The 25,167-nt window shown below is 39.9% G+C and overlaps 2 protein-coding genes across 8 annotated transcripts in view; both read left to right on the top strand.

Moving 5' to 3' along the window:
• Positions 1 to 25,167, top strand: part of LOC308549083 (cytochrome c oxidase assembly protein COX16 homolog, mitochondrial) — a 38,523-nt gene that overhangs the window by 9,582 nt on the left and 3,774 nt on the right. For 2 of the 5 annotated variants that reach the window (XM_081121376.1, XM_081121377.1), the window contains exons 3-4: positions 2,175 to 2,237; positions 5,215 to 5,569. In XM_081121376.1, the coding sequence (XP_080977502.1) occupies positions 2,175 to 2,237; positions 5,215 to 5,331 (180 nt within the window). In that variant the 3' untranslated portion in view covers positions 5,332 to 5,569. Of the gene's footprint in view, positions 1 to 2,174; positions 2,238 to 5,214; positions 5,570 to 13,927; positions 14,093 to 15,593; positions 15,664 to 23,297; positions 23,417 to 25,167 lie in introns of those variants that run through there. The other 3 variants (XR_013997712.1, XR_013997711.1, XR_013997710.1) reach the window with 3 other exon arrangements.
• The window catches only part of SLC8A3 (solute carrier family 8 member A3), a 163,883-nt gene continuing 152,726 nt past the window's right edge, over positions 14,011 to 25,167 (top strand). The window contains exon 1 of one of the 3 annotated variants that reach the window (XM_081121301.1): positions 14,011 to 14,092. The gene's annotated coding sequence lies outside the window, so the exon portion shown is untranslated. Of the gene's footprint in view, positions 14,093 to 15,577; positions 15,664 to 23,339; positions 23,417 to 25,167 lie in introns of those variants that run through there. The other 2 variants (XM_081121299.1, XM_081121300.1) reach the window with 2 other exon arrangements.

Below are 25,167 nucleotides of genomic sequence, written 5' to 3'. Positions count from 1 at the left end.
TTCAAGAAGATTGAAATTATATCAAGCATCTTCTCGGACATTTACATAATGAAATACTATGCAGCCGTAAAAAAGAAGGATCCCTTACCCTTAGAGACAGCATGGTGAGACTTGGAGAATATCATGCTAAAGGAAATAAGCCAGTCGGAGAAAGACAAGTGTCACATGATCTTACTCATGTGAAATCTAATGAACAAAATAAACTGATGAATAAAGTAGATCCAGAGACATAGAAGCATGGAAGACTGAAGAATCTCAGAGGGAAGGCAGGGGTGGGTGGTGAGAGATTAACATTAGACTTTATGTGTATAACCCATGGACACAGACAGTAGTGGGGTTGAAGGCCTGGAGGGAGGGGTACAGGGTGGAAGGGGTCAATGGGGGAAAAAGGGGACATTTGTAATACTTACAACAATAAAGGTAAGTTAAAAAAAAATATTGGTATGTCCCTGGCTGGCGTTGCTCAGTGCTTAGAGCATCAGCCTGTCCTTCAGAGGATCAAGGGTTTGATTCTTGTCAAGGGCAGGTACCTGAGTTGCAGTCCCCGCCATTGGTTGGGGTGCGTGTGGGAAGCATCCAGTCCATGTGTCTCTGTCACATCGTCATTTCTCGCTCTGTCCCCCTCCCACCTTCCCTTCCACTCTCTCTAAAATCAATGGAAAAAAATATCCTCACTCCTCAGGTGAGGATTAAAATATATGTAAGTGTATGTGTATATATAATTTATGTACAAAAGTATAAAAATATTTTATATATTTTATGTATATATAAACTATATATATAGCTATGTATTGAATATCCACCCCCACTAGTATTTTTTGTGTTGTATCATTTTTGTAACCTTCTGTCTTCAACCTTGTGCTTTTATTTTTTAAGTACATTTCTCATAAATAGTATAGTATATAGCTGGATTTCTAAAAATTTCAGTCAGAAAAATATTTAATAGATGAAATTCAATATTTACTGGAATTATTGATATGTTTATATGTATTTCTACCACTCAAAACAGCGATAGAGAAAACCTCAATCAAGTAGAAGCCAAGGAGGAAGAAATAAGAATATAGTAAAAGTAAAATTGAGGTTCAGAATAATCTCTCCATAATCAACATTGAAGAATAGTTTCATTTTATTTTAGCATTTAAAATTGAGGTTTTTTTTCTAATTCTCATCCCTTTGTAAGTAATCTGTCTTTTCATCTTATTTTTCTTTTGAGATTTTCTTTTTATCCTTAATATTCTAAAGCTTTGCTATTACTTAAGATGGGCTTTTTTTGTTTTGTTGTGGGTATTTTTTATTGTGTTCTTTCAGTCTAAGGATTCATTTCTTTTTAAGTACTGATTAATTATTTATTGCCCTTATTCCATTCTTTTCACTGTCTGTTTCTGAAACCCCTAATAGACATGTTGGAACTTTTGGATCTAGCTTTCATAATACACCTTTCATTCATCCCATCTCTTTGTGCATCATTCTAGTGAAATCCTCAGGTTGTATTTCTAGTGCACTAATTTGGTTGCTGTGTTCAGTCACTATTCAGCTATCCCATTTAATTTAATTTGGATTTTGTTGTTGTTGGTTTATTAATTTCAGCAATCACATTCTTCTTTCCTAAAGACTTTGCCATGCACAGGTAATACGGCACCACTGTGGAATCCTGTCTAATTTTTTCGTAGATACTTCTTTGTTTTCGGTACATGGAAGGTGTTCTTTTTTGTTTTCAAGAGCAGCATTCTATTTATTAGCATAACATTTTTGTGTAATAACATAATTTAGGGTGGCGGTTAATAGCATGCAGGCAGAGGGCCAAGGTTCAGAGCAAAGTTCTGCCTCTTTGACAAATTATTCAAACTCCCTGTGTCCTACTTTCCTTAGTTGTGATCATACTACTAATACTTACCTTAGGTTTTTATGAGGATAAAAGAGGTATTTATATGTCAAAATGCCTGGTACATAACAAGTCCTCAGTAAACATTAGCTGCTGTTAGTAGTACTGGTGGTGGTAGTACTACATCAGTTATCATTATGCGATTCGATGGATGGATGGGTGATGGATGATGGAGATTTTGCCATGTGTTTGTCATCTACCATACCATCCTAGCCATCCCTTATATAACTTTAAATTGAAAATTAAATCCTACAGACTTAAATAATGTATAGGTCCTCTTTCTGTTTTACAGATTGATCCTGAGTTAGAAAAAAGACTGAAAATGAATAAAATGTCACTGGAATCAGAGTATGAGGTACAGTATGTTAATATAGTCTTTCTTTTGTAATAATCCTCCCTGTCAGTGACTGGTTCTGTCTGCCTTAAGGTAAACTTCAATGATTAACAGTGCAGAAAAAATATTTACCTTAACTATATGGTATTGGGACAACTATGTAGTCATTTGAAAAGAAAACAAAGATGGATGTATATTTCATACACTATAAATGAATACGTTTTAGATGGATCAAGAATTTAAAAATAAAAACCCAAAATGCTAAAAGTCCGAGGAGGAAAAAAATGAACATTCTTCTTTGTGGTCTCGTGTCAAAAAAAGCCTATTTAAAATAATGTGATACCGCCCGGCCAGGCGTGGCTCAGCCGTTGAGTGTCGACCTGGGATCCAGGCGATTGGGGTTTGATTCCTGGTCAGGGCACATGCCTGATGTGTGGGCTCGATCAGTGACTCTCTAATCATTGATGTTTCTGTCTCTCTCTCTCCCTCTCCTTTCCTGTCTCTGAAATCAATAAAGATATATTTTTTAAAAATAAAATAAAATGAAATAATGTGATACCAAACCCAGAAGCTTTAAAAGTAAAGATTGGTGAGTTCATAATTAAAAATTCAGAAGTTCAGCCTAAAAAAAAAATGCATATAAAGTCAGTAGTTAAGTGAGGAATCCTAAAAATATTTATCTTTATTATGATGAATTTATTGAAATATGAAGAACATCTACAAATCAAAATGGAAAAGTTCAGCCATTCAGTTGGTCAGTAGGAACATGGGCGAAGCATTGTAAAGAGTTCAGAGGAAGGGAAATAAATATCTTTCTTAAACTTGAAGAGATGCTCAACTTATAATGGGAATGTTAGTTAAAATTATAATGAGGTGTCATTTCCTACCCATTTGATTAGCATAAATCAGAGAGTTTAATAAATTACACATTGTATCATAGAATGTGATGAGGGAGGACGATGTCTCTCTCTGTTTATTTTTTAGCTATGAATTATACAGGGGTGGGCAAAAGTCGGTTGACGGCTGCAAGTACAGTGTACATGAAACAGTTTCTTCTATTATTATTTATTTATTATTGTATTTATTTGTATTATGTAAACCTACCCCTGTATTTTTCTGTTTCTTTGTGTGTTTGGTCATTTTTTATTGAAAGGTGGACATTGTGAATAATACATTGAAGAGATTTGAACTTTTAGCAGGCAGTTCAATTATTGGCTGATTATTTTGAACTTGGTTTTGTGCTTTATAAGGGAGGAACTGTGGAAAGGCTTTGGTGCTTCCTAAACCCCGTTTTGTAGGTCTCATTGTTCAAATTGTCTCCCCAAAGGATCTTGTCAGAGCTTACTTAGTTTTAAGCTTTGTTGGATGAGTCTTAAGTAGGTCTTTCTCTTGACATCATTCTTATTCCTAAAGAGCAGCTTTTTGGTGTCTCAGCTGGCTGTGAAGGAAGCAACTAGGTATTAAGTCCACTGTGACAACTGCTGAAAATCCAATACTGACACTGCTTTTCCTCAGCACTTCTTGACTCTGTTCCACAATCAGTTCTATAGCAGTTGGCTGTTAACTAGTGAGCCTTAGATGGTCTCGCCCACCTAGGGCTCATACAGCCTAGTCTTCAACGACTGCATGTTTTGCAGAATTCTACAGAGAATCTTTTATTCACCAAAGATCTCTGAAGACTGGAGCACTTTTACATGAAGTTGTTCTGCCAACTTTGTATCCCATCCAATAATTATTCTTAAATTCTCTTGAGCATGTGTGTCTTATGTTATCTGGGTGAAGGCTATTATTCTTTTTTTAAAACCTTTTTATAATTTTGGATGATTTCATAACTATACTTAAAAATAATTTACTTTTTTCTTGCACATTAAATTAATAAAATTTTGTTCATCCATATATATTCAATATAAACTGCTGGTAAAACTATAAGTGAATTTAGAGAATGATTTCATTCACTACTTCCCCATTATTTTGTTCAAACCTATAACTTGCTACTTCTCAATATATGAGTACTGTGTCAGTAGTGATGCTGTGGAGGGTTTGTCTCAGAGTGGATTTTAGTTCTTTTAGAAACCGTAGAGTTTGGTACCTGAAGAAACCACGTAGACCATTTGTTCCAGCCTTTTTATTATTACTTATGAGGGAATTAGTGCCCAGATGGCTTCAGTTACTCGCCCAAGGTTATACAGCTCATTAGTAAAAGAGTAAAGCTCAGTATCCAAGTGTCAAGGTAAACTTCTTTTATTCCCTGTCTTTGGATATAAGGTATCCTGTGTTCTCTGAGCCTCTTTTTCTATTTAATTCACTCAGTTAGTCTAGAACAGTGAAAGCAGATGAATGGAAGTTACTGTTGGAAGGGTGAAGAAACACTCATGTTTTTCCCTTTTATCCTACCTTTATTCTTATGCCTGGGAGACATTTCACACTGACGGAAGGTACAGTGATCCAACTGTAGCTGAGTAGTTTTTATTACCCGAATGGGCTTTGCTCATGGCAGCTCTGGGGAATGTCTTTTCATTCTTGAGCCCATGCTCACTTCTCAGGTGCAGGACAAATCATCTTAGTCTGTTTTTGTCCTTCTAGCAGCCTTCGGGGTCTCCACCTTTGTTCTTTTCCTCTCACTTACTACTGTCACTCCTGCTAATGCATGCTGGTCATTATTCTGCTGGGTCAGCCTTTGGAGTTGGACTTCTGTTTTCCTAGCTTCTTCCCTTTCTCTGTGCTCTCAAAAACAAGGCATGTACATTTTTAAAATTTTACTTTAATCGTTTTATTGTGATGAGGAAAAAGATGGGCATTTACATCGATAGCAAGCAAGAAAAATTCCTAATCCTAAGAAATATGTCACTTCAGTTGTTATGCTTGATATGCAGTGATTTATTTACTAAAATTATAAGTGAGGGCCGTTTGGATTCTTTTCACTTGCTCATTGATGTCCTAATGAAAGCCACAGGACCCCTACACTAATATATATACTTTAATTTTTGTGGCTCTATAGAAAATAAAGGATTCTGCTTTTGATGACTGGAAGAATATTCGAGGACCCAGGCCTTGGGAAGATCCTGATCTCCTCCAAGGACGAAGTCCAGAAATCTTAAAGACTAAGACAGCTTGACTATGCTGATTTTTTTTTAATGTTACCAGCTGAATTTGCACTACGTACTCCTATCTGGTGGAAAGAAAATTCCAGATCTGCAGAAGCCTGGATGTGAGTAATTTGGTGACAGATAGTCATGATTAAAAGATCAGGTACAGGTTTTTTGCTTCCCAATTCTGCCATTTGCAAATGAAAGTAACAGATGTTGACCACATATGTTTTATAACACGCAATAAAAATGTGAACACTGCTGCTTAACAACTGTCTTTTTTCCCACTCTCAAATACACAGCCATGCTCCTTTTCCCCCAGCCACCAGGGCAGCATTTTGACACTTCAGCCTGATTCCTAATGAGAATAGTGTCTGGATCCAAATTCTCATAGGAACACCAAGCAGAGATGTTGTATCAACCTACATAGATAATACTGAGCACAGTCTGATAAGAATCTTGTCTTTACTTATAGTACCTCACATGGTATGCTAATCAGTTTCCAAAGCATCACTTAATGATTGTATTGATATCATTAATATGGTTAAGACAATGATACTTTCCTGGTTAAAACAAAAGTCGTGGAATATTACATATTATATGCAGAAATGGCAAATTTATTCAGGTAATCCACAGATGACTATAGTTTGGGAAACACTGATTGAAGGTATGCTTTATGCCTTGACATGCAAATTAACTAGTTTATTTTTTAGCTTGGCATGTGCTGTGATTTATTTTATTTATTTTATTTTTTATTGATTTAAGAGAGAAAGAGGAAGGGGAGGAGAGAGAAAGAGAGAGAAACATTAATTTGTTGTTCCACTTACCCAATGGTTGCTTCTGGTATGTGTCCTGAACGGGGATTGAACCCGCAACCTTGGTGTATTGGGACAACGCTCTAACCAACTGAGCTACCCGGCCAGGGCCAGCATTTGCTGTGATCTAAACGGTAGGCAAAAGGGTAGAATTGAGGAAAGTTAGTTTTTTTTACTCAGTTTTTTCTTTTCAGCCTTGTTTCCCTACGTTAATTGCCAAAACAATTTATAAATCCACCCACCTCTTCCCCAATCAAAATCCCTATTTTTGCCCTGGCTAGTGTTGCTCAGTGGTTCGAGTGTCAGCCCGTGTGTCAAAGGGTCTTGAGTTCGATTACTGGTCAAGTGCAGGTACCTGGGTTGCAGGTTGATCCCCAGCCCTGATCGGGGCACATGCAGGAGGCAACCAGTCAATGTGTTTCTCTCACATCAGTGTTTTTCTTTCTCTCTGTCTTCCGCTCACTCCCTCCCTTTCACTCTCTCTAAAAAGCAATGGAAAAAATATCCTCGGGTGAGGATTAGCAACAACAAAATAATAAATAATACCTATTTTCAGTGGGTCAGTGTTAGCAAAAAGCAAAGCAAGCTGATTATCTAGTGGTGATAATTTGTGATAGAGCTGACTCATAAGACTTAGTTATCTGAGGGGGCAATTGGTTTTCATAGGCAAAAACAAAACAAAATAAAACCTCTGCTTAAGCTTCACTCCTTATATAGGATCTAACTCCAAATGGATCAGATTTAAATGTAAAAAGCATAAAACTTTTAGGAAAAAACAAAGTTTTTGGGACCTAGTATATAGTTCTTACCAAAAAATTCATAAAAGAAAAACATGATAGATTGGACACTTCATCAAATTTAAAACTTCTGATTTCCAAAGACCCTTTTGGAAGGATGAAAAGCCAATCCCCAGACAGAAAATATTGTAAGCCACATAAGACACACATCTAGAATATATAAAGAACTCTGAAAACTAAACAGTTAAAAAAAGCAAACAATCCAATTAGAAAACGGGCAAAAGACAAAGAGACATTTTACTGAAGAGGATATATGAATGGCAAACTCATGAAAAGAATGTTTGACATCACTGGCCATTAGAGAAATACAAATTTGTTTACATTGATAAATCATTACACATCTGTTAGAACAGCTAAAATTTTAAAAATTGACAATACCAAATGCTGACAAGGATGTAGAGAAACTAGATCTCTTACATTGCTGGTATGATAAATGGTACAATCAGTCTAGAAAATGTTTTGGCAGTTTCTTAAAAAACAAAATAGATTTCTGGTTTCCAGTTCAACATTGTAGAAACCTTGGAAGTCTTAACTGCCATCCTAACATAGAAAAAAGCTGAAAAACTGAAAATCCATGACTTCTTGAGTGCGTGAGAGACTAAGGTCACAAGACAAAACCACCACCCTGAGCACTTGAGGCAAATACAGAAAATCACACTTTCCCTGGAGGGGAAACCACCACTGGGAATAATTAAAGGGTAATTGACTAATTACTAGAGACTGAGCATGACTAACTTGCAGTTAAAAAACAGACCAGGCTGGGGGCATATTTTGTGTTTTACTTCCTGGAGCCCACCAGGTTCTCACAGTGAATATCAGAGAAAAATATCCTTGTGTTTCCAGCAGGGAAGGGGAAAGTAATCATTCAGAAATATGCCCCCCCCCTTCTGTTCTCTTTTACAAAAGCCTCACCTCAAAGGAAACTTATTTTGCTAGAGCCAAATCACACTGGGTTTTACCAGAGCCTAACCAAATGGGGCAAGGGAAACACCCAACTCCAGCCTTCCTTTCTCACCTAAATGGGAGTGGCGGGAGGAAGACTGAGAAGCAGTTGTGAAGGTCCATCCCAGGGGCCCATGATCACTAAAAGACTGGGACTTAATCATAAGATTATAGAATGTTACCCTCCCCCTACACATTACTGCCACATCATTAAAGGCCTATTCACTGGAGCTTCTTTTACCCAGTCCAGCTGGGTATCATGTCCAACTCAACAACAAAAACTACAAGGCATACTAAAAGAAAAAGCACAGTTTGAAAGTAAGCAAGCATTAGAATCAGATTCATATATGGCAGGGATGTTGGAATTATTAGACTGAGAATTTAAAATCTGATGAATATGCTTAGAGCGCTAATGGAAAAAGTACACAACATGCAAGAACAGATGGGTAATGTAAGCAGAGAGATGGAAGTTTTAAGAATCAAAAGGAAATTCTAGAAATCAAAAATGAACAGAAATGAAGAATGCCTTTGGTGGGGTCATCCACAGAGTAGACATGACTGAAGAAAGAAAAGGGAAGGGAGGAAGGAGGGGAAATAAGGGAGAAGGAGGGAGCAGTGGATATTTAATTTCAGGCAAAGCAGACTTCAGAGCAAGGAAAACTGTCAGGGATAAAGAGGGATAAAGGAGTCAGTTCTCCAGGTAGATAGGACAGTATTTAACGTACTTGCACCTGATGACATAGCTGCAATATACCTGAAGCAATAAAACCAAAAGTTGTTTTTAAAAAGATTGACAAAATTGGCAAGGCTTTAGTTTTACCAAGATAAAAAAATGAAAGAAGACTCAAATTATTAAATCAGGAATGAAAAAGGGACACTACTAGCAACCCTAGAGAAATAAAGAACTATAAGGGAATGCTATGAACAATTATATGCCAATAACTTAGATAATTTAGATTATCTAAGTTATGTCCTATCATTGTCTTTGAAAGACACAAACTACCAAAACTGACTTAAGAAGGAATATAAATCTGAAAAGACCTTATAACAAGTAGAGAATTGAATTAGTATTTAAAAACCCACAAGAAAAGGCCGGACCCAGAGGGCTTCATTGGTGAATTCTACCAAATATTCAAAAGAAGAATTAATACCAATTTTTCACAAACTTTTTCCAAAAAATAGAAGAGAATGAATCACTTCCCAGCTCATTCTGTGCGGCTAGTATTATCCTAACACAAAAACATCACGAGGTAGACATCATAAAGTTACCAACACCTCTTAAGAATGTAGATACAAAAATCCTCAACAAAATACTTGCAAATCAAATGCAGTAATGTTTTGAAAGGATTATACATCATGATCAAGTGAGACTTATCTCAGGAATGCAAGGTTGATTTAACATTCAAAAATTATGTAATACCCTATATCAGTAGAATTGAGGACAAAAAAGAAACTATATGATCGTAATCCAGACGCAGAAAAACATCTGACAAAATTTGACCTCTCTTCATGATAAATACATTCAATAAACTAGGAGTAGAAAGAAACGTCATCAACCTGATTAAAGGCATCTACAAAACAAAAACAACTCACAGCTAACATCAAACTTAATAAGCAAAGAATGAGTGTTTGCCTCTAAGAAAGGAGAAGACAAGAATGTCTGCTCTCATCACTGCTATTCCACATTGAACTGGAGGTTTTAGCCAGGTCGATTGGGATGGCGAAAAGGAAATAAGCATTTAGACTGGAATAAATAAGTAAAATGATCTCTGTTTGTAGATGCCATGACTTTGTGTGTGTAGAACATTCTAAGGAACCCACTAAAAGCTATTATAACTGCCCGGCCGGTGTGTCTCAGTGGTTGGGTGTCGATCTATGAACCTGGAGGTCACATTTTGAATCCCAGTCACGGCACATGCCTGGTTTTGGGCTTGATCCCCAGAGGGGGTGTGCAGGAGGCGGCCAATCCATGATTCTTTCTCATTATTGATGTTTTTCTCTCTCTCCCTTCCTCTCTCTGAAATCAATAAAGATATTTAAAACAACCAACTATTATAACTAATAAATGAGTTCAGCACTTACAGGGATATTCACTTAAAAGGGTGACATTAGGATTTGGTAAGACTGTAAACCTCAAGGGCAGAGAATGTTTCTTTTAATTATCCTGCCCAATCTCTTCTCTCTCCTCTCTCAACCACAACACCAGAGACAATGCTTTCTGAGCTGATTTGCTGTGGAAGATCTTTCCAAGCTCGTAAGAAATTAATAGATTGATTTAAGACATTGATATCTTTTGCCTTTGAGAATCCATGGGAACATTTCAGTTTATAACGCAGTTGACTGGTAATATTCTATCATTGTCTCTGAGTTCCCCACGTTAAAGAATACTCGGCTCTCTGACACAAAGTATTAGTAATCAATGTAAAATTTACTGAAGATTTCATAGAGAACAGAAGGTTTACACTGCACACCATACAATGAGTAACTCAGGAAGTCTCCTTACTAAATTTCTCTTTCCCATAACGTCCATCATGGGCACTCCATCTTCTTCTCACTTGGCCATTTCCCTCTGTAGGGCCCAGCTTCAATGGATCCTGGTTTTTCTGTTTCTGGATCTCTTGCTGTTAACCAATACCCTCCCAACGCATGCTCTTCTGCCCCCCTCTCCCTCAAACGCATTACTTTCATATGCACCGAGAGTCAGCTTTCCCCAGCTCCTGCAAAGCACCACATCCCTCCCCAAATGCTCTGCAAATAAGCTTGTTTCTGTCACAGGGAACTAGAGAGGAACCATAGTGAGGAACATTATATTGTATAAATTAAATATATATGGATATATTTAATATATACATGCATTATCTTGGGGAAATTATTTAGCTATGTCATGCCCCAGTTTCCTTATGTGGAAAACAGGAATGATAACAGAGTTAATGTGATTTAATTATGTAAAGCTCTTACAACAGTAATTGGCATAGAGAAAGCACTCAGCAGATGTTAGCTATCATTATTAAATAGAAAAGGATTATTAGTGACAACAAAAGTTCTTATCAAAGTATCACATCTAAAGGAGTATTTTAATAACATTGCCCAGCCATCTATTAAATTAATAGCAATTAATCTCGTGTGGAAAGATGTATCTAAGTGATCTTGTATGTCCCTTCTGCAAACAGCAATGTGCAGTGGGAAACCATGCAAACTGATAGACCTGACAGATTGCAAAGCTGTGTAATCTTACAAGCTATATAACCCACTTGAGTTTCAGTCACCTCATCCGTGAATGGGAGTTTTGTAGTTGTCTGTGTTAATCAGGCAAAGAAAAGATAGGTGGTAAAGTAGTGGCTATTATTATTATTGACTAGTAGATGGAAAATAATGTGTTTACAGATGATAAACATTCCGTCTTAAGCCATTGCTTCAAATAATTCAGTAAAATAATTTTCTCTGGTTTCTTTTCTGCCTTTTGAACGTAAACAATGTTTAACCTGCTGGAAGCATTACCAAATGACAGAATGAAAGTGGACAAAGGTTTATAAAATGGGGGTTTTTATTTCCTCTAGATCACGAGTGGAGACTAGACTTGGAGGGCTAAAAGGTTGAGAGGCTTAACTTTGGGCCACTGTCAGCTGTGCTCTCAACAGAAATCATCCTGGTGTGGGAAAGCCTTGTAGTCACTGACTGACACCACCAGAGGGCGAGCTAAGACCATACAACACTGAGTTTGGGGGCTAGAGTAGATCACAGGGTTGTCCCAGATCTATGTCAGACCACAGGTCCCAAGGAGGGAATGGATTTCACAGGGAGGTCATCTTGTCTTGTGCCACTGTGCCCTTTGTGTGGAGCAGGGGAGAGTCTTCCTGGAACATGTAATGGGTAGAAAACCGCATTCCCACCTTTTATCCTCCAACACACTGGCTCCACTCCCAAATCCCGAGCCCCATTTCTTCCTCTCTGTTCATGAGCAATGAAAACTTGGAAAAGAGAGGGTTCAGTTTTGAACTGCTTGTAGCTGGTGAAACAATCATGAAATAAACTCATTTAAAGTTGTATTACCCAGATAAACATTTATTTCATTTCATGTCCCAATCTATATCCCCAGAAATCAAAGTCCTGTAACAATTTATTCTTCCCTTATCTCTTATGATAAATGTCCCCCCAAAACCCCAAAGGAGTTGGTTTCTTAAATTACATTTCACATTGCCATCCCCAGACCACCCACCACCTCTATGAATACATCTCTCAAAGCCCAGGGCTGCTGCATCAGGTAGATAAAGAGGCTGGGGGGAAGGGGACTGGAAGAAAAGTACCAGCATAGAAGGGCTCTTCTCTTTTGGAGGTTGGATTCCTGGCACTTGACAAGTCAGTTAAAGGGGAGTGAGTCTCTGAAGGTTCACAGGGTGGATTCTGCTGCCTGCCTCCAATATTTGGGAGCAGGGCAGGCTTGGCTGCTCCAGCTTGGTCTGTGATCTCTAGTGTGAGGAATTATATTACCATGGTTGAGCCAAATTATAATGTGTTTCTCTGGGAATGGGAATTAACCTGAGCTTAATTCCTATTTCTAGGAATTAAGAAATAAAAACCAGGTGAATTAAAAGGTTAGACACGCTGATTCATCATGATTTGCACTGAACTCTGCACAAGAAATAGCTCACTTAAGTTCTCTTTGATCTCATCAACTAATGGATATCAGATTCAAATTCAGTTTCCAGCCTCTTTGCTCAAGTCAGTTTTATGATATGTTACAATGCAGAAAAATACACCTGGATGCTAGCGATTAGGTTCCTTATAGGCATAAGGGTTACAGTAGGAAAATAAGTTATTTGAAAAAACTAGAAATGCAAACATTTATACTCTGAGTTTAGTCAGAATAAGGATGTCTTAAATACGGTCCCCAGTTGTGGGAATTTTGCAAAACAACCACTGATCAATTTTTGTTTATTACCTTATTAGTCTAAGGAAAGGCACAAAGTGCCTTATTGGCAGCAAAAACATTACAGATCCTGGACTGAATAAAATGTTAGGAAGTCCCCAATCAGGCAGATCAGGGGGTTTCCATTTGGGCAAATTCTAGCAGAAAAGAGATGGCAAGGATTAATTAATGTGACAGCTGTTTATTGAGTGACTACTATAAGCCAGGCGACAGTCTCCCATTATGAATACGGCAATGTCAACAATAGAAAGAGATTCCTGCCCTCACGGACCTTATAGTCTAGTAGCCAGATATAGATATTACATAATAAACATGTAAGTAAATTCTATGGTAGAAATTGATGAGTGTTACTGGGGTAAATGTAAGGAAAGATGACAGAACTTGGGAGTCTGTTTTAAATGGGGTGCTCAGGTACACCTCATTGAGATGACATTGAGTAACATCTGAAGGAAGGAAGTTAGCCATGTGATATCTGGGATATGTGGGCTCCAGGCAGAGGAAAACAGCCAGTGCAAAGGCCCTGAGTTGGGAAAAATGTAGGAGGCAAGTAGGACTGAAGTCAAGTGATTCAGGGGAGAATAATGGGAGAGATAAATTAAGAGGTAAAGGGAGAAGGGCAGAGACAGATCATTGGCTTTGTTGGCCATTTTAAGGCCTTTGGGTTTTCTCTGAAGGGAATGGTGTGCTACTGGAGGGTTTTGAACAGAAGAATGACATGATATGACTTACATACAAGTACCTCTCTGGCTACTGGGTTGAGGCATGAATCTGACTTGAGTCAAATTCATTCAACTGTTCTTACGTTTCACATCTCAAAGAAACAGGTGAAACGTGGAGATGTGGCATAAGGCAGTGCAAGAAGTAAAGTTAAAGGCAGCTGGGGAGTCACCTATGAAGAGGATTGTTTTGAATCCTGTGCTGAAATTCCAGAAACATTTTCCAACACTTATTAAGCCCTTTTGCAGTGACTGTCGATTTTTGTGTCCTAGAGAGTGTGCTTAGTCTAAGTGTGCAACTCCAAAGATGTTAAACAGGCCCCACTTGATATAGTTCAAGCTCCTCTAATGGACAACACAGAGTCAGAAGCCTTAAGGCCTTGGCTTACCTTCTTTGGCTCACTCCAGCTGTCTTTTTTCTAAAACAGGGAAGAAATTGCCATTGAACAAAGCATGCTTCAGAACTCCTTCACAGCACCCACCTGATCGAGGCAATGTCATAGGCTTTTACTAAAATCATCCAGATCATCATTCGTCTAATGAACATTGAACACTTGCTACGAGGGACTTTCTAGATGCTGGGCATTCAAACAGTAAGACTCCTCTTTTCATGTTGCTTATATTCTTCTATAGAGTAAAAGGCACTGACTTTATAAATAAAAAATAATAGATTACAATAAGTGCTTTGTTATATATGTGCGCTAAAGGTTCCGAGGAGGGATTAATATACATTGCCTGCAGAGTTGGGGAGGTTTCATGAACATGGTCTCCCTGGAGCTGCATTTTGAAGTTGTGAAACTTCATGGGACGCTCAGGGAATGATGTCTCCTCTAGGATGGAGTCTGGAGTGAAAAGGGGATAGTAGCAGGAATCAGGTCAAAGTTATTATTACAAAAGGCCTGAAATTCCTTGCTAAGAAAATCAGAATGAATACTGTAGGCAAAAGCAGGAGAATCCTGTCATCATTTATATCTTTCAGGTAACTTTCAGCAGTGTCAGAGATAAGACTTGAAAATTACCATGAGGTTTCTTCCCTTTTTTTCCTTTCCATATTTGACCCCAGAGCCCTGTAGACATGGGTGTTAATGGAGATTAGGAATTTCTCCTGTGGAGACCACTTAGGGGCTACTTTAACAGATGGAAAGAATAAAATAAACCAGATGTGTTTCAGTGGCAATAGAGAGGCAAGGACAGATGGAAAGATTTCAGGGATACCGTGGGAAATGTTACTCTATGTCACCTGCACTCTCTACTATTACGTCATCTCAAATAATACTTGATAGATGAGGCTTTCTCTGACTCACCCTGGCCAACCACCCATGTGGGGTCTGTTTCCTAAGCTACCCATGTACTTTAGGCATACATTTGTGTTCCCCATTAGACTGCCAGCTAATTTAGGGCAGGGCTAGTATATCTTTTCATCTGTGTTCTCCTTAAGCCTTCTAATGACCCGCAAAAAGGTGTGCTGGACGGTTGTTGAATGAGTGGAAAATAGGCATTCATAAATGATTTAAGATTAAGGGCTAACTGGCAGTAAAACACTAGCATTAAAGGTTCAGTATAGCAAGACAGTGCACCGTTTGCTACCAATCAACCTAACCTTTCGTAGCACTTAAAAAAACATTTTTTAAAAAATTAAGCTGGCCAACTCCCCATCCCACAAATAGCGAGAGGCTAGAGTACTAGCTTTAATAAAATAACTTTTTTCCTTGGCTGATTTTATCGAGTTCCAGGGAGTGTTTTAAGACGTTAGTCCTGAGATGGAACACGGGAGGTACCGGTTTCCCGATCAGTTAGGCGGTAAAGGCGATTGGGAACGCAAACCTCTAAATCCCCCCGCGTGCCGGAACCAGGCGGCTCGAGCTGCGATTTCCGGGCGGATGCTCGAGCGTGCTACCATGCATCGATTACTCTTGTCTGGGGGAGGTCTCGCGGGCGAGGACCGCGAGCTCGGAGGCGGAGGCTGCGAAGAGGCCGTTCCTCGTCCCGAGGGCGCTTGAGTTGCAGAGATGCGGGCGGCCGGAGGGCCGCTCTTGGCCCGTTTGGCACGTCGTGCGCGTGGATCGGAGAGTTCAGTCATGTTTTTACACGCAGTGACGTGCGGCTTGCGCAAGAACAAGTCCCTTCGCTGTGGAGCCCCCATGTTGGTGACGGAGTTGGAGAGGTGAGAGCCCGCGGGCTGGAGGAAGACGTGCGGGCGGGCTCCCGGAAGGGGCGGAGTCTCCGCTCGGTGGGATCGGAGTGGGCGGGCTCGGTGACCGGGCGGCGGAAGGCAGGGACCCCGGCGCCAGGGGCGCGGTGGCCCGGCAGGGAGTTTTTAGACAGCCCTCCTCAAGGCTGAGCGACTTCCAGGAGGTGACAGAATTAACATACATCAGAGCCAGATGTTAGCCCCAGTCTGGTGATGACAAAGTCTGCATTTTTCTACTTCCTACAGCATGCAGCTTCTCAGGATCACTGGGGCCAAATGCAGTTATTTAGTAATTGTATAATTTGGGTCATTTCCATGCAACAGTTTACTAGTTGGTGAAATGGGCTTAATTTGTATTTCACATAGTTTTAAGGATATTTATAGGGTTTAGCACAATGTCCGCTGAGCGTTAGGGACTCCCAAAGTGGTAGCTGTGTTCTCCTTTGTGATTCTATAGCGCTTTGCACCACCCTTAGTGTATTACTGCTCCCAGGACATTGGATGGTGTTCTTGATGTGTTTGCACGCAGTGCCCTGAGAATGGGGACCATTCCCATTGCTCAGGGGAACACAGGTTGACACTGGTATAACAGTGGGAGGGTTAGGCCTTGAAATCAGTTAGACGTGAGTTGGAATGCAGACAGTTCCCTTTATTTGCTGTGTGATTTGGGGCAAGTTGTTTGCTTTTGCAGTCCTCAGCCTTGTCCATAGACAGCGTAATTTGGATAAAGCTTTGAAACAGGATGTAGGCCTTCCAGTCAGAATTAAGTCCAATTATACTGATGAGGCCAAGGACAAGGCCACTTCATTTTCAACATAGTCTGTTTGGGAAAGGTTATACGCCTTATCTCTGGTGGCCTGTCAAATATACTAATTGGCTTATAGGCACAGTTGGAGTCAGGCAGACAAAAGTATTGGATTCAGTGCTCTTGAACCCAACAAAACTACTGGAATGAACTCAAGGAATACATTCTCTTTCCCATGTAGGAATGTTATGTAAAGAACATCATATTAGTATATATGTTCCACAGTTACTCTAAGCCCTTCAAAGTGGGTTGTTTCCTGTGATAAATATTAGTAATTTTTATGGAATAACATACAGAAGAGTGTTTCACAGTACCAGGAGAAAACTAATCGTTTTCTCCTTTTCTGTTAACAGCTCCCCCCCCGCCAATGAATTTGCTGCTTGAGCTTCTTCCTTACCCATTTCCTAAAGTTCCCTGACTGATATCATCAGTGACCCACCACTTTCTAAATCCAGTACTTTCTCATCTTTATCCGCTCTGACTGTTCTGTTGCATATGTTACCAATGCCGACTTCCTGCTTTTTAAAAACCTTGTTGTCTTATACAAAACCGCTGTGTTTCCATTTTTTTGCTAGCTTGCAGCTCTTTCTCATTTTCCATCATGGTTTTCTTTGGTCTGTTCATTAATCTGTATCTTTTAGTTGGAAAGTCAAAGGACCGAGATTTGCCCAAGACAGTAATTAAGGTATATGAGCAAGAATAGACAAATCGACATGGTTAAAAATAGTAGAGATTCCAGGAAAAAAGACCCATGTATGTCAATACTTGATTGATAAAAAAAAGACGTTATAAAGTACTGTGTAAAGGAAGATTTTTTATTTATTTAACCAAATAATTATTTAATCCCCACTTGAGGATATTTTTTTCATTGCTTTATGGAGAGAGTGGAAGGAAGAGAGACAGAGCAAGAAACATCAGTGTGAGAGACACATTGATTGGTTGCCTCCTGCATGAGCCCCAACCTGACTGGGGCCAGGGTTCGAGCCTGCAACTGAGGTATATGCCCTTGGCTGGAATTGAACCCAGGACCCTTCAGTCTGCAGGTTGACGCTCTAACCACTGAGCCAAACTGGCTAGGGAAAGGAAGATCTTTTAAATATATAGTGTTGGGACAAAAAAATATTCACGTGGCAAAAAAATAGAATCTTGACTTCTATCCCATACCACATAAAATCAATATTCCATTAGCTATATAGCACATGTAAAAGATTAAAAATTTTTAGATAATAGTAGGTAATCTATTCAAAGCGGGAAAATCATTCTTAGATGGGACATAAAAATCATTATAAAGGAAAATATGGATAAGTTGTACTCTATTAAAGTTAAGAACTGATGTTCATCAAAAAGATAACATAAAGAAAAAGACACATTTTACCTGGGAGAAGGTATTTGCCACACATACAATCAATAAAGGCTTTGTGTCCAGAAAATAAAATGAACTTTTTATAATCAATAAGTAAAAGGACAAAGTCTTCACAAAAGAGGATATCCAGATGACCAATACAAATGTGAAAAGGGCTCAGCCTCATGAATCAGAGAATGAAATGCAAATGAAAACCACAATGAGGTACCACAACACATTTGACAGAATGGCTAAAATTTAAAAAAGAAGAAGAGCAGGAATTGGCAAGGACGTGGAACAACTAGAAATTTCACACACTGCTGGTGGAATATAAATTGGTTGCATTCATGTGGAAATGGAAATATGTGCCTATGCATCAAGATACATATATAAGATTGTTCATAGCTACATAATTCAATTCATAACAATAAAAAAATAAAATCAACCAAGTGTCCATTATCAGCAGAATGAAAAAAAGTAAATTTATATAGTGGAATACTCTACAATAATGAAAATCAAAGAATTATAGCTATATGCAATAACATGGATGAATTTTGCAATATGGAGTGAAAAAAGTCAAATATGAAAGAATATGTGATATACAGTTCCATTTATATAAATATCAAAAACTGTTTAGAGATTCATGTTTCAATGGTAAACTTATGAAGAAAAATAGCAATTACTACATAGGACACAATAGTGTTTATCTTTTGGGAGAGGTAGGAGATAGTCCTTAATTTTGTTTTTTAGTATATCTTTATTGATTTCAGAGAGAGGAAGGCAGAGGGAGAAAGAGATAGAAGCATCAGTGATGAGAGAGTCATTGATCAGCTGCCTCCTGCACACCCCTAACTGGGGATGGAGCCTGAAACCCAGGCAGGTGCCCTGACCGGAAATCGAACCCCGATCTCCTGGACCCTAGGCCGATGCTTAACCTCTGAGCCGTGCCTGGCCAGGCAATAGTCATTAATTAACAGTTATATGGGAATTGATCTTGGTCAGGCCAAATCTGGCCTTGCCTTCAGTTTTTGTCAATCAAGTCTCATTGGAACACATCCATATCCTTTTGTTTACTATTGTCTATCACTGCTTTTGCTACAACAGAATTAAGCAGTAGTGACAGAGTTCATATGTCTGCAAAGCCTAAAACATTTACATCTGGCCCTTTACAGAAAAAGTTTGCCAACTTTTGCTCTGGGTGATGGTTACGTGAGTGCTTTGTGATCATTCATTGAACTTTATGGTTCTGACATGCACCTTTTTGTTTGTATTTTATATATCACAATTTTTTAAATTAAAAAGCAGTGGAATGTAGTAAGTGTTCTAATGAAAACATTTTCAAATCACTGTTGAAGTGTAGCAAGGGGTCAGCAGTGTTAAAGTGCAAACGTATGAGAAGGAGTCCCCGAGGAAGTGATTGTGAAGCTGAGTCTAGAAGCACAAATAAGATAGTCGCAGCTGCCTGAAATGGGTAAGGACATTAGCAGCACAGGTACCAACATGTGTGATGGCAAGAGGTGTGAGAGAAGAGAGCGCATTTTGGAGAACAGATGCGGTTCGGTAAGGTGGCACCGGAAGAATGCTAGGAAGTGAGTCTGAGGAGGCAGCTGGGACCTTGACAAGTGACAGGTTCAGAGGTGACTTTGTGGACGTGGTGGTGATCAAAAGGCATCAAGCAGAGATGTGAAAAACTCAAGATTCGTTTCATTAAGATGATGTTTTCAAGAGTAAGAGGGTAGGTAGGAAGGGCACCACAGTGGAGGGGGAAAAGCACCTAGAAGACTTGTGTTTCCCAGAGAGAAGCAGTTTTAATAGGCCACTTCTCCTGCAGCACATGCCAAGGCCAGTTAAAAGCCATTTTTGCATTCTGTTATGACTGTGATCACTGCTGCTGTACTGAACTGTTTATCTCAATATATCCCTCACATCTTTCTCAATTTGGACTTTAAGTTATTCAGCAGCTAATCTTTACCTTGCTTCTCAGAATTGATGCATGATCTTGACTTCTCAAATATGACTTTAATGCTTCTCAACAACCAAACTACCTTAAGTAACACTCCTCTAGGATTGACCTGGCCACCGAGACCCTCTGGTCACCCACCCTCCTCAGGCAATGTTCCCATCTGGCCTGTCTGGTTAAACTAAGACTATGATACAACAGATGGGAGAAATGTTGAGGATGCCAACTGAGGCAAGCAGAGACAATAGAACAGAAGAGAGAATCAAGAAAGATTTGAAAATGGAACTGACCAGATATGATTAGATGTGGCAATGAAGAAGAGGGAGAAACTGAGGTTCCAAGGTTTCTGAGTTATGCTGGTACCAGTCTAGGGGAAATAGGAGGCAGAACGGGTTGATCTTATTTTGCTCATGTAACAAACGTCACTGAGCATCGTCTTGAGTCCTAGACACTCTGTGAAGACCTGGAAGTTCAGATGTGAGTAAGAGTGCACAGCCAGCTGAGTCTTCATTTGAGCTTCACAATAGCCCTGTTGAGTCCAGACAACTACCTATGTGGGCTCCTGAGGCTCTGAAATGTCCTCATAGTGAGTTAATGGTAAATCTGGGACTTGGCTCAAGCCTCTTTGTCTTAGGGCTTCTTCTTCAGCTAGATGAGGTGAAATATGGATGTGAACTGTGTGAGGCCTCAGAGGAACACATTTCCCCATCCCAGAGGTACTAGCAACAGTCAGATTCAAAGTAAAATAAAGGAGCAAGCTTGTGTTCATTATAGCCAAGCCAGGGTTGAGGGTGGCCAGCAGGCAGTGTCCACTAGCTAGTTCTCATTCCATGGTTGGCTTCTGCAGCAACTGTCATCAACTTCTCTTACTGCTCCTCCAGGCCTGTTTTGTTCAAGCCGTCACTCTTGTAACTCCCATGTATTACTTGGACAGCTACTAAGTGGTGGACACTGGGCTAGGTACCAGAACCACAAAATCAGACAATCTGTGTCCTCAAGGAACTCTCAGGCTTGTAGATAAAGGCAGGTTTATAAACCAGTGAGTGAAATGGAGAGTTTGGGAACTTTGAGAGACGTAAGGACATGGCATAGGGAGCACAGAGGAGGAAGTGATCAGTTCTCTTGGGATTCAGGGTTGAAAAGGAGTAGTATTGCTTTCAGACGGACAATTGAGCACAATATTCAGGAAGGGTAACAGCTCAAATTAAGGTACAGAGCCAAAAAAGTGTATTGGAGGTAGCTTTCTGAGATACTGCTATTTGCATGGGTGTTTTAGTAAGCAGTTGACCATGTTGATATATAAGGCAAAATCACCTAAGAAGGTGGCAGTCTAAATAAGATTTAATACAAATGAGTATATGTTCCAAAGGAGTCTCCAGGTAAGAATCAGAATTAAAAGTCCACACAAATAGGTTTTATTATGGACTGACATCATACATGGGAATCAAAGGAAGAAAATTTTCCAAGGCGTGTCCACCTGTGTCAGATGCTTGAGACTTTATGTGAGAATAGAGAACTGATTATTGAGTTTAGCGACATGGAGGCCATCAGGGTTTATGGCCGTCATTTCAGAGGAGGAATAGGGATAAGTTGGAGTGGCTTGCAGGCAGAATGGGAAGTAAGGAAGTGAAAACAACTAATGCGGCAGGCTTCTGAGCAATGTTTTGCAGTTAAGGGAGGTAGAGAAGTGGAGTGGTAACTGGAGAGAGAAGACCAAGTCGGTTAAGGTCATGTTCTGGACAACCATTTTACACTGGCAGTGGGAATCCCTGAAGATTTCAGAACCAGAAAGTTCATTGAAAGTGTAGGGTTGGAAAGAGGAGTGTGGCAGTAATAACTCGAAGGAGATGAAGTTGAAAGGCCAGTGAGCAGGTAGTTCAGGAAGAAGGGCAGTAAGGGTGTGAACCTGGGTGGTGGCCACCAGGATGGAAATGCACAAACAGAACTGGGCCATTATAGAAGAACAGGCATTTCTGCTGAAAGAGTTTCAGCAAAGTGTCTGAGTCACTTAATCAGAGACAGAACTGTGGAGATGAAAGGAATGTAAGTATAATCTTACCTTACAGAAGGGGAAACCGAGACCCAAGAAATGAAGGCGTTAAAGCATGTATCTTATATGAAGAGAGATGTTCAATGTATTCACATACATTTATGTATTTATGCATTCAGAACATAAATGTACCTGAGGACACCCAGTTAGTGGTCCTGGATAAGATAATCAATCTGAGCACTTTGCTCCTTGGTCTTCAACAGTCCCCATCTGCCAAATGGCAGGACCTTTGGCTTTCCTCATTAATGTCTCTCAGGCATTTCCCAAAGGGCAGGGCCATCGTATGCATTATCAGAACTTGCTCCCTGCTCTGAAGGACATCAGCTTAGACTGCTGGACTCCTGGCCTCTGCCCTGCATTTCTATTCTGTGGTCATCTTGATCCTATCAGCTCTCGCTCTGTCCTCTGCACAGCTACAGTCCTCAGTCAACCAACTCCCAGCTTCGTGGTGCGGTGGTGCTGGCCTGCTGGCCTCTAGCTCTTGTTAGGATTTGAGCACCATTTGTTCATATTGCTGCCACCCACAGCTGCTCACCTCTGCATCACCTCTGTTTACAAGGAAATACTTCCTTTTACATTCAGTTCTTTTGGAAGGGGAATTGCTTGGTCTCTGGTGGCACAGCACTTTGATGTTGCCCACAGCCCACTCTTCCTGCTGAGTGTGCAGATGCTTGCTTAAAGGAGTGGGAGGTACTGGATGAAAGCATGGTCAAGGGCAGACCCATTGCCATTTCCACTCAGGCATCACTGCCAACTCCAACACAGGATGTCTGGTACCTTTATCACTTGTGGGCACCTGCTTTCCCACCGTATAGTTTGGCTATCCTGACCATGGGGTAGGTATTGCTCTCTCCCTAACTGCAATTTGAACCCTAACAAAGTTATTTCCCATAGGTCTTTGAGCCACATATGAAGCCAACGATGTGGTTGGGCTGTGTTGTGCGTCCTCATTGCAGGAAGCTTTGTTGCGAAGTCCCTTTTAACTTGACACTAGTCCGCTACCTAGGGCAAGATGCTTAACCACTCTGGGTCTCATTTTCCTTAACTGGTGAGGGTAAAAACAGTACATATAGAGAGGAAGCATCTCAGCTCTGATGCACATAAGGAGTGTGTATGTGTGTGATCACATTTGTATGCTTCATATCAAATGTTTACATACATGCACAGCCACTTCAGTGGAAAGGTCTTTACAGAAGTCAAACTGGAATTTAAGTGAAAATGTTCCCAGATACTTTGCTCTCCTTTCTTTCATTTAGTTTCCTCTTCCTGGATCCCCAGAGTATGAGTGCTGTCTACAGGAAGATTCTGTACTCTTCTTAACCAGGAGAGAAAAAGCAAGGGAGGTTGGGGCAGGAAAGCTTGCTGGGGAGGAGAGGCAGGGAAAAGTTGAATGCTTACAGCCTAGTCTACTGTTTGAGATCTCCATCTTACTTTGGACTTTATCTGCAAGGTTACTTTCTGCATGTGGACACCGTGTGGAGGGAGTAATGAGGCCATTAAAAGGCAGGCTGACATCTATGGCAGACAGCAAGAGACCCCTGTGAGGCTGAGACTGAGCAAAAAGCATTGGTATGTAACCAAGGAAACAGCATGAAGGAGCTTCATCTGGGGCTTTCTGAACAAGAGTAAGGTGGATAGAGCCAGAGCTCTAGGTAGAGTGGAGAAGTGTTTATAAAGTGCAGACACTTAGCTTTATATTTGCTTATTCTCAGAGGGATGAAAATCAAGAAACTCAAAACTGGAGCGATTTTGTGTGTGTGTGTGTGTGTGTGTGTGTGTGTGAGAGAGAGGGGGGGGAAGGAGGGAGAGAGAGAGGGAGGGAGGAGGGGGGAGAGAGAGAAGGGAATAAGTTGGGGTGATTCTATCCTTCAAGATGTGGCTAAGACTGATAAAAAGCCCCATACCTGAATCATGGAAATACTAAATTTCTCCCTAATACTTCTGTGAATTTCTAGAAGGGCCCATGGCCCTCAGGCTCCCCATTGACCCACACTTCTTTCTACTTCACTGAATGCATTCAGTTTATAGGTCTTTCCCACATCCTTTTTACCAACCTGCCTAAGTTAGAATCCAGTTTGCCTCTTAGCTACAATGTGACCTTAGACAAATTACTTAACCTGTCTGTGTTTTGGTACCTCACATTATGAAATGGGGAAAATATTACTACTTATATGTTTGCCTTGAGTATTATTAAATAAGTTAATTGCTATAAAGCATTTAAATACATTAGTGTGTGTAAAAAGCTTAGAATACCACTTGGCACATAATAAGTATTTTTACTATATTATAATTATGCTGACCTGATATTATACATCAAACCAGATGTTGAGCTCTGGCTCTTTTTTTTCACCTAAAACAGCCCTACTCAAAAGAGTGTGTGTGTGTGTGTGTGTGCTTGTGCATGCATGTGAGACAACTAAAGATCAGCAGATGAAGAAATTTGCATTTCATTTGTGCCAACAACTTAGAATTTCAGGGTATACAAATTCTCATCCTAAAAGTTCCTTAAATGTTTCCAGTTTGAATTTACTCTCTTCTCATTCCTAGCTCATCCCAGGTTTCCAGTCTTCATGAATGCAGAGTATTTTAGTAATCTGTTTCTTCACCTTTAGCTCTACTGATCTATGCATTCAGTCTCATCACACAGCCCCCCCCACCTATTGGTTAAAAATCTTCTTTTTTAATATCTTTTTATTGACTTTTTAGAGAGAGAGGGAGGGAGAAGGACAGAGATAGAAACATCAGTGATTCAGAAACATCGATCAGCTGCCTCTTACACGCCCCTACTGAGGATCAAGCCCACAACCTGGGCATATCCCCTGACTGGGAATTGAACCAGCAAACTCTTGGTGCATGGGACAGTGCTCAATCCACTGAGCCACAGCGGCTGGGCTTAAAAATCTGCTTAAGCATGGTATTTTCTCCTGTAAGCACATATCATGCAGTAGATACGGTTCCTAATGGTTCTCATGAATTCTTTAATACTGAAGTATGTTGAAAGCAATCTGATTAGTTTATCATTTGAGCTATCAGCCTGGCTGTAGGTTTTGTATAAATCCCCATTTTCATACGTCAGGCTACAAAAGTAATACAAGAGACTGTGAGCCCATAAAGAGCAGAGATTGAATCTTATCCATTGTTACATTCGCAGCAGTGCCCAGTAGGTGGCTCAAAAATTGATATACAGTTGTCATTCATTGTCTGTCTCTTTTCAGTAGGAATAAAATACTTTCTTCTGGGAGAGCTTCAGGCCTGGTGCTTGTTTGCAGTGAGTGGGTGTAAAGGTGCAGAACTTCTTTTTTTTTTTTTCCTGCAGAACT

This window comes from Miniopterus schreibersii, assembly GCF_964146895.1.
Source record: "Miniopterus schreibersii genome assembly, chromosome: 1".
Classification (NCBI taxonomy): Eukaryota; Metazoa; Chordata; class Mammalia; order Chiroptera; family Miniopteridae; genus Miniopterus; species Miniopterus schreibersii.
The sequence above is the reverse complement of the archived record's forward strand: the minus strand, read 5'-3'. Positions and strand labels throughout refer to the sequence as shown.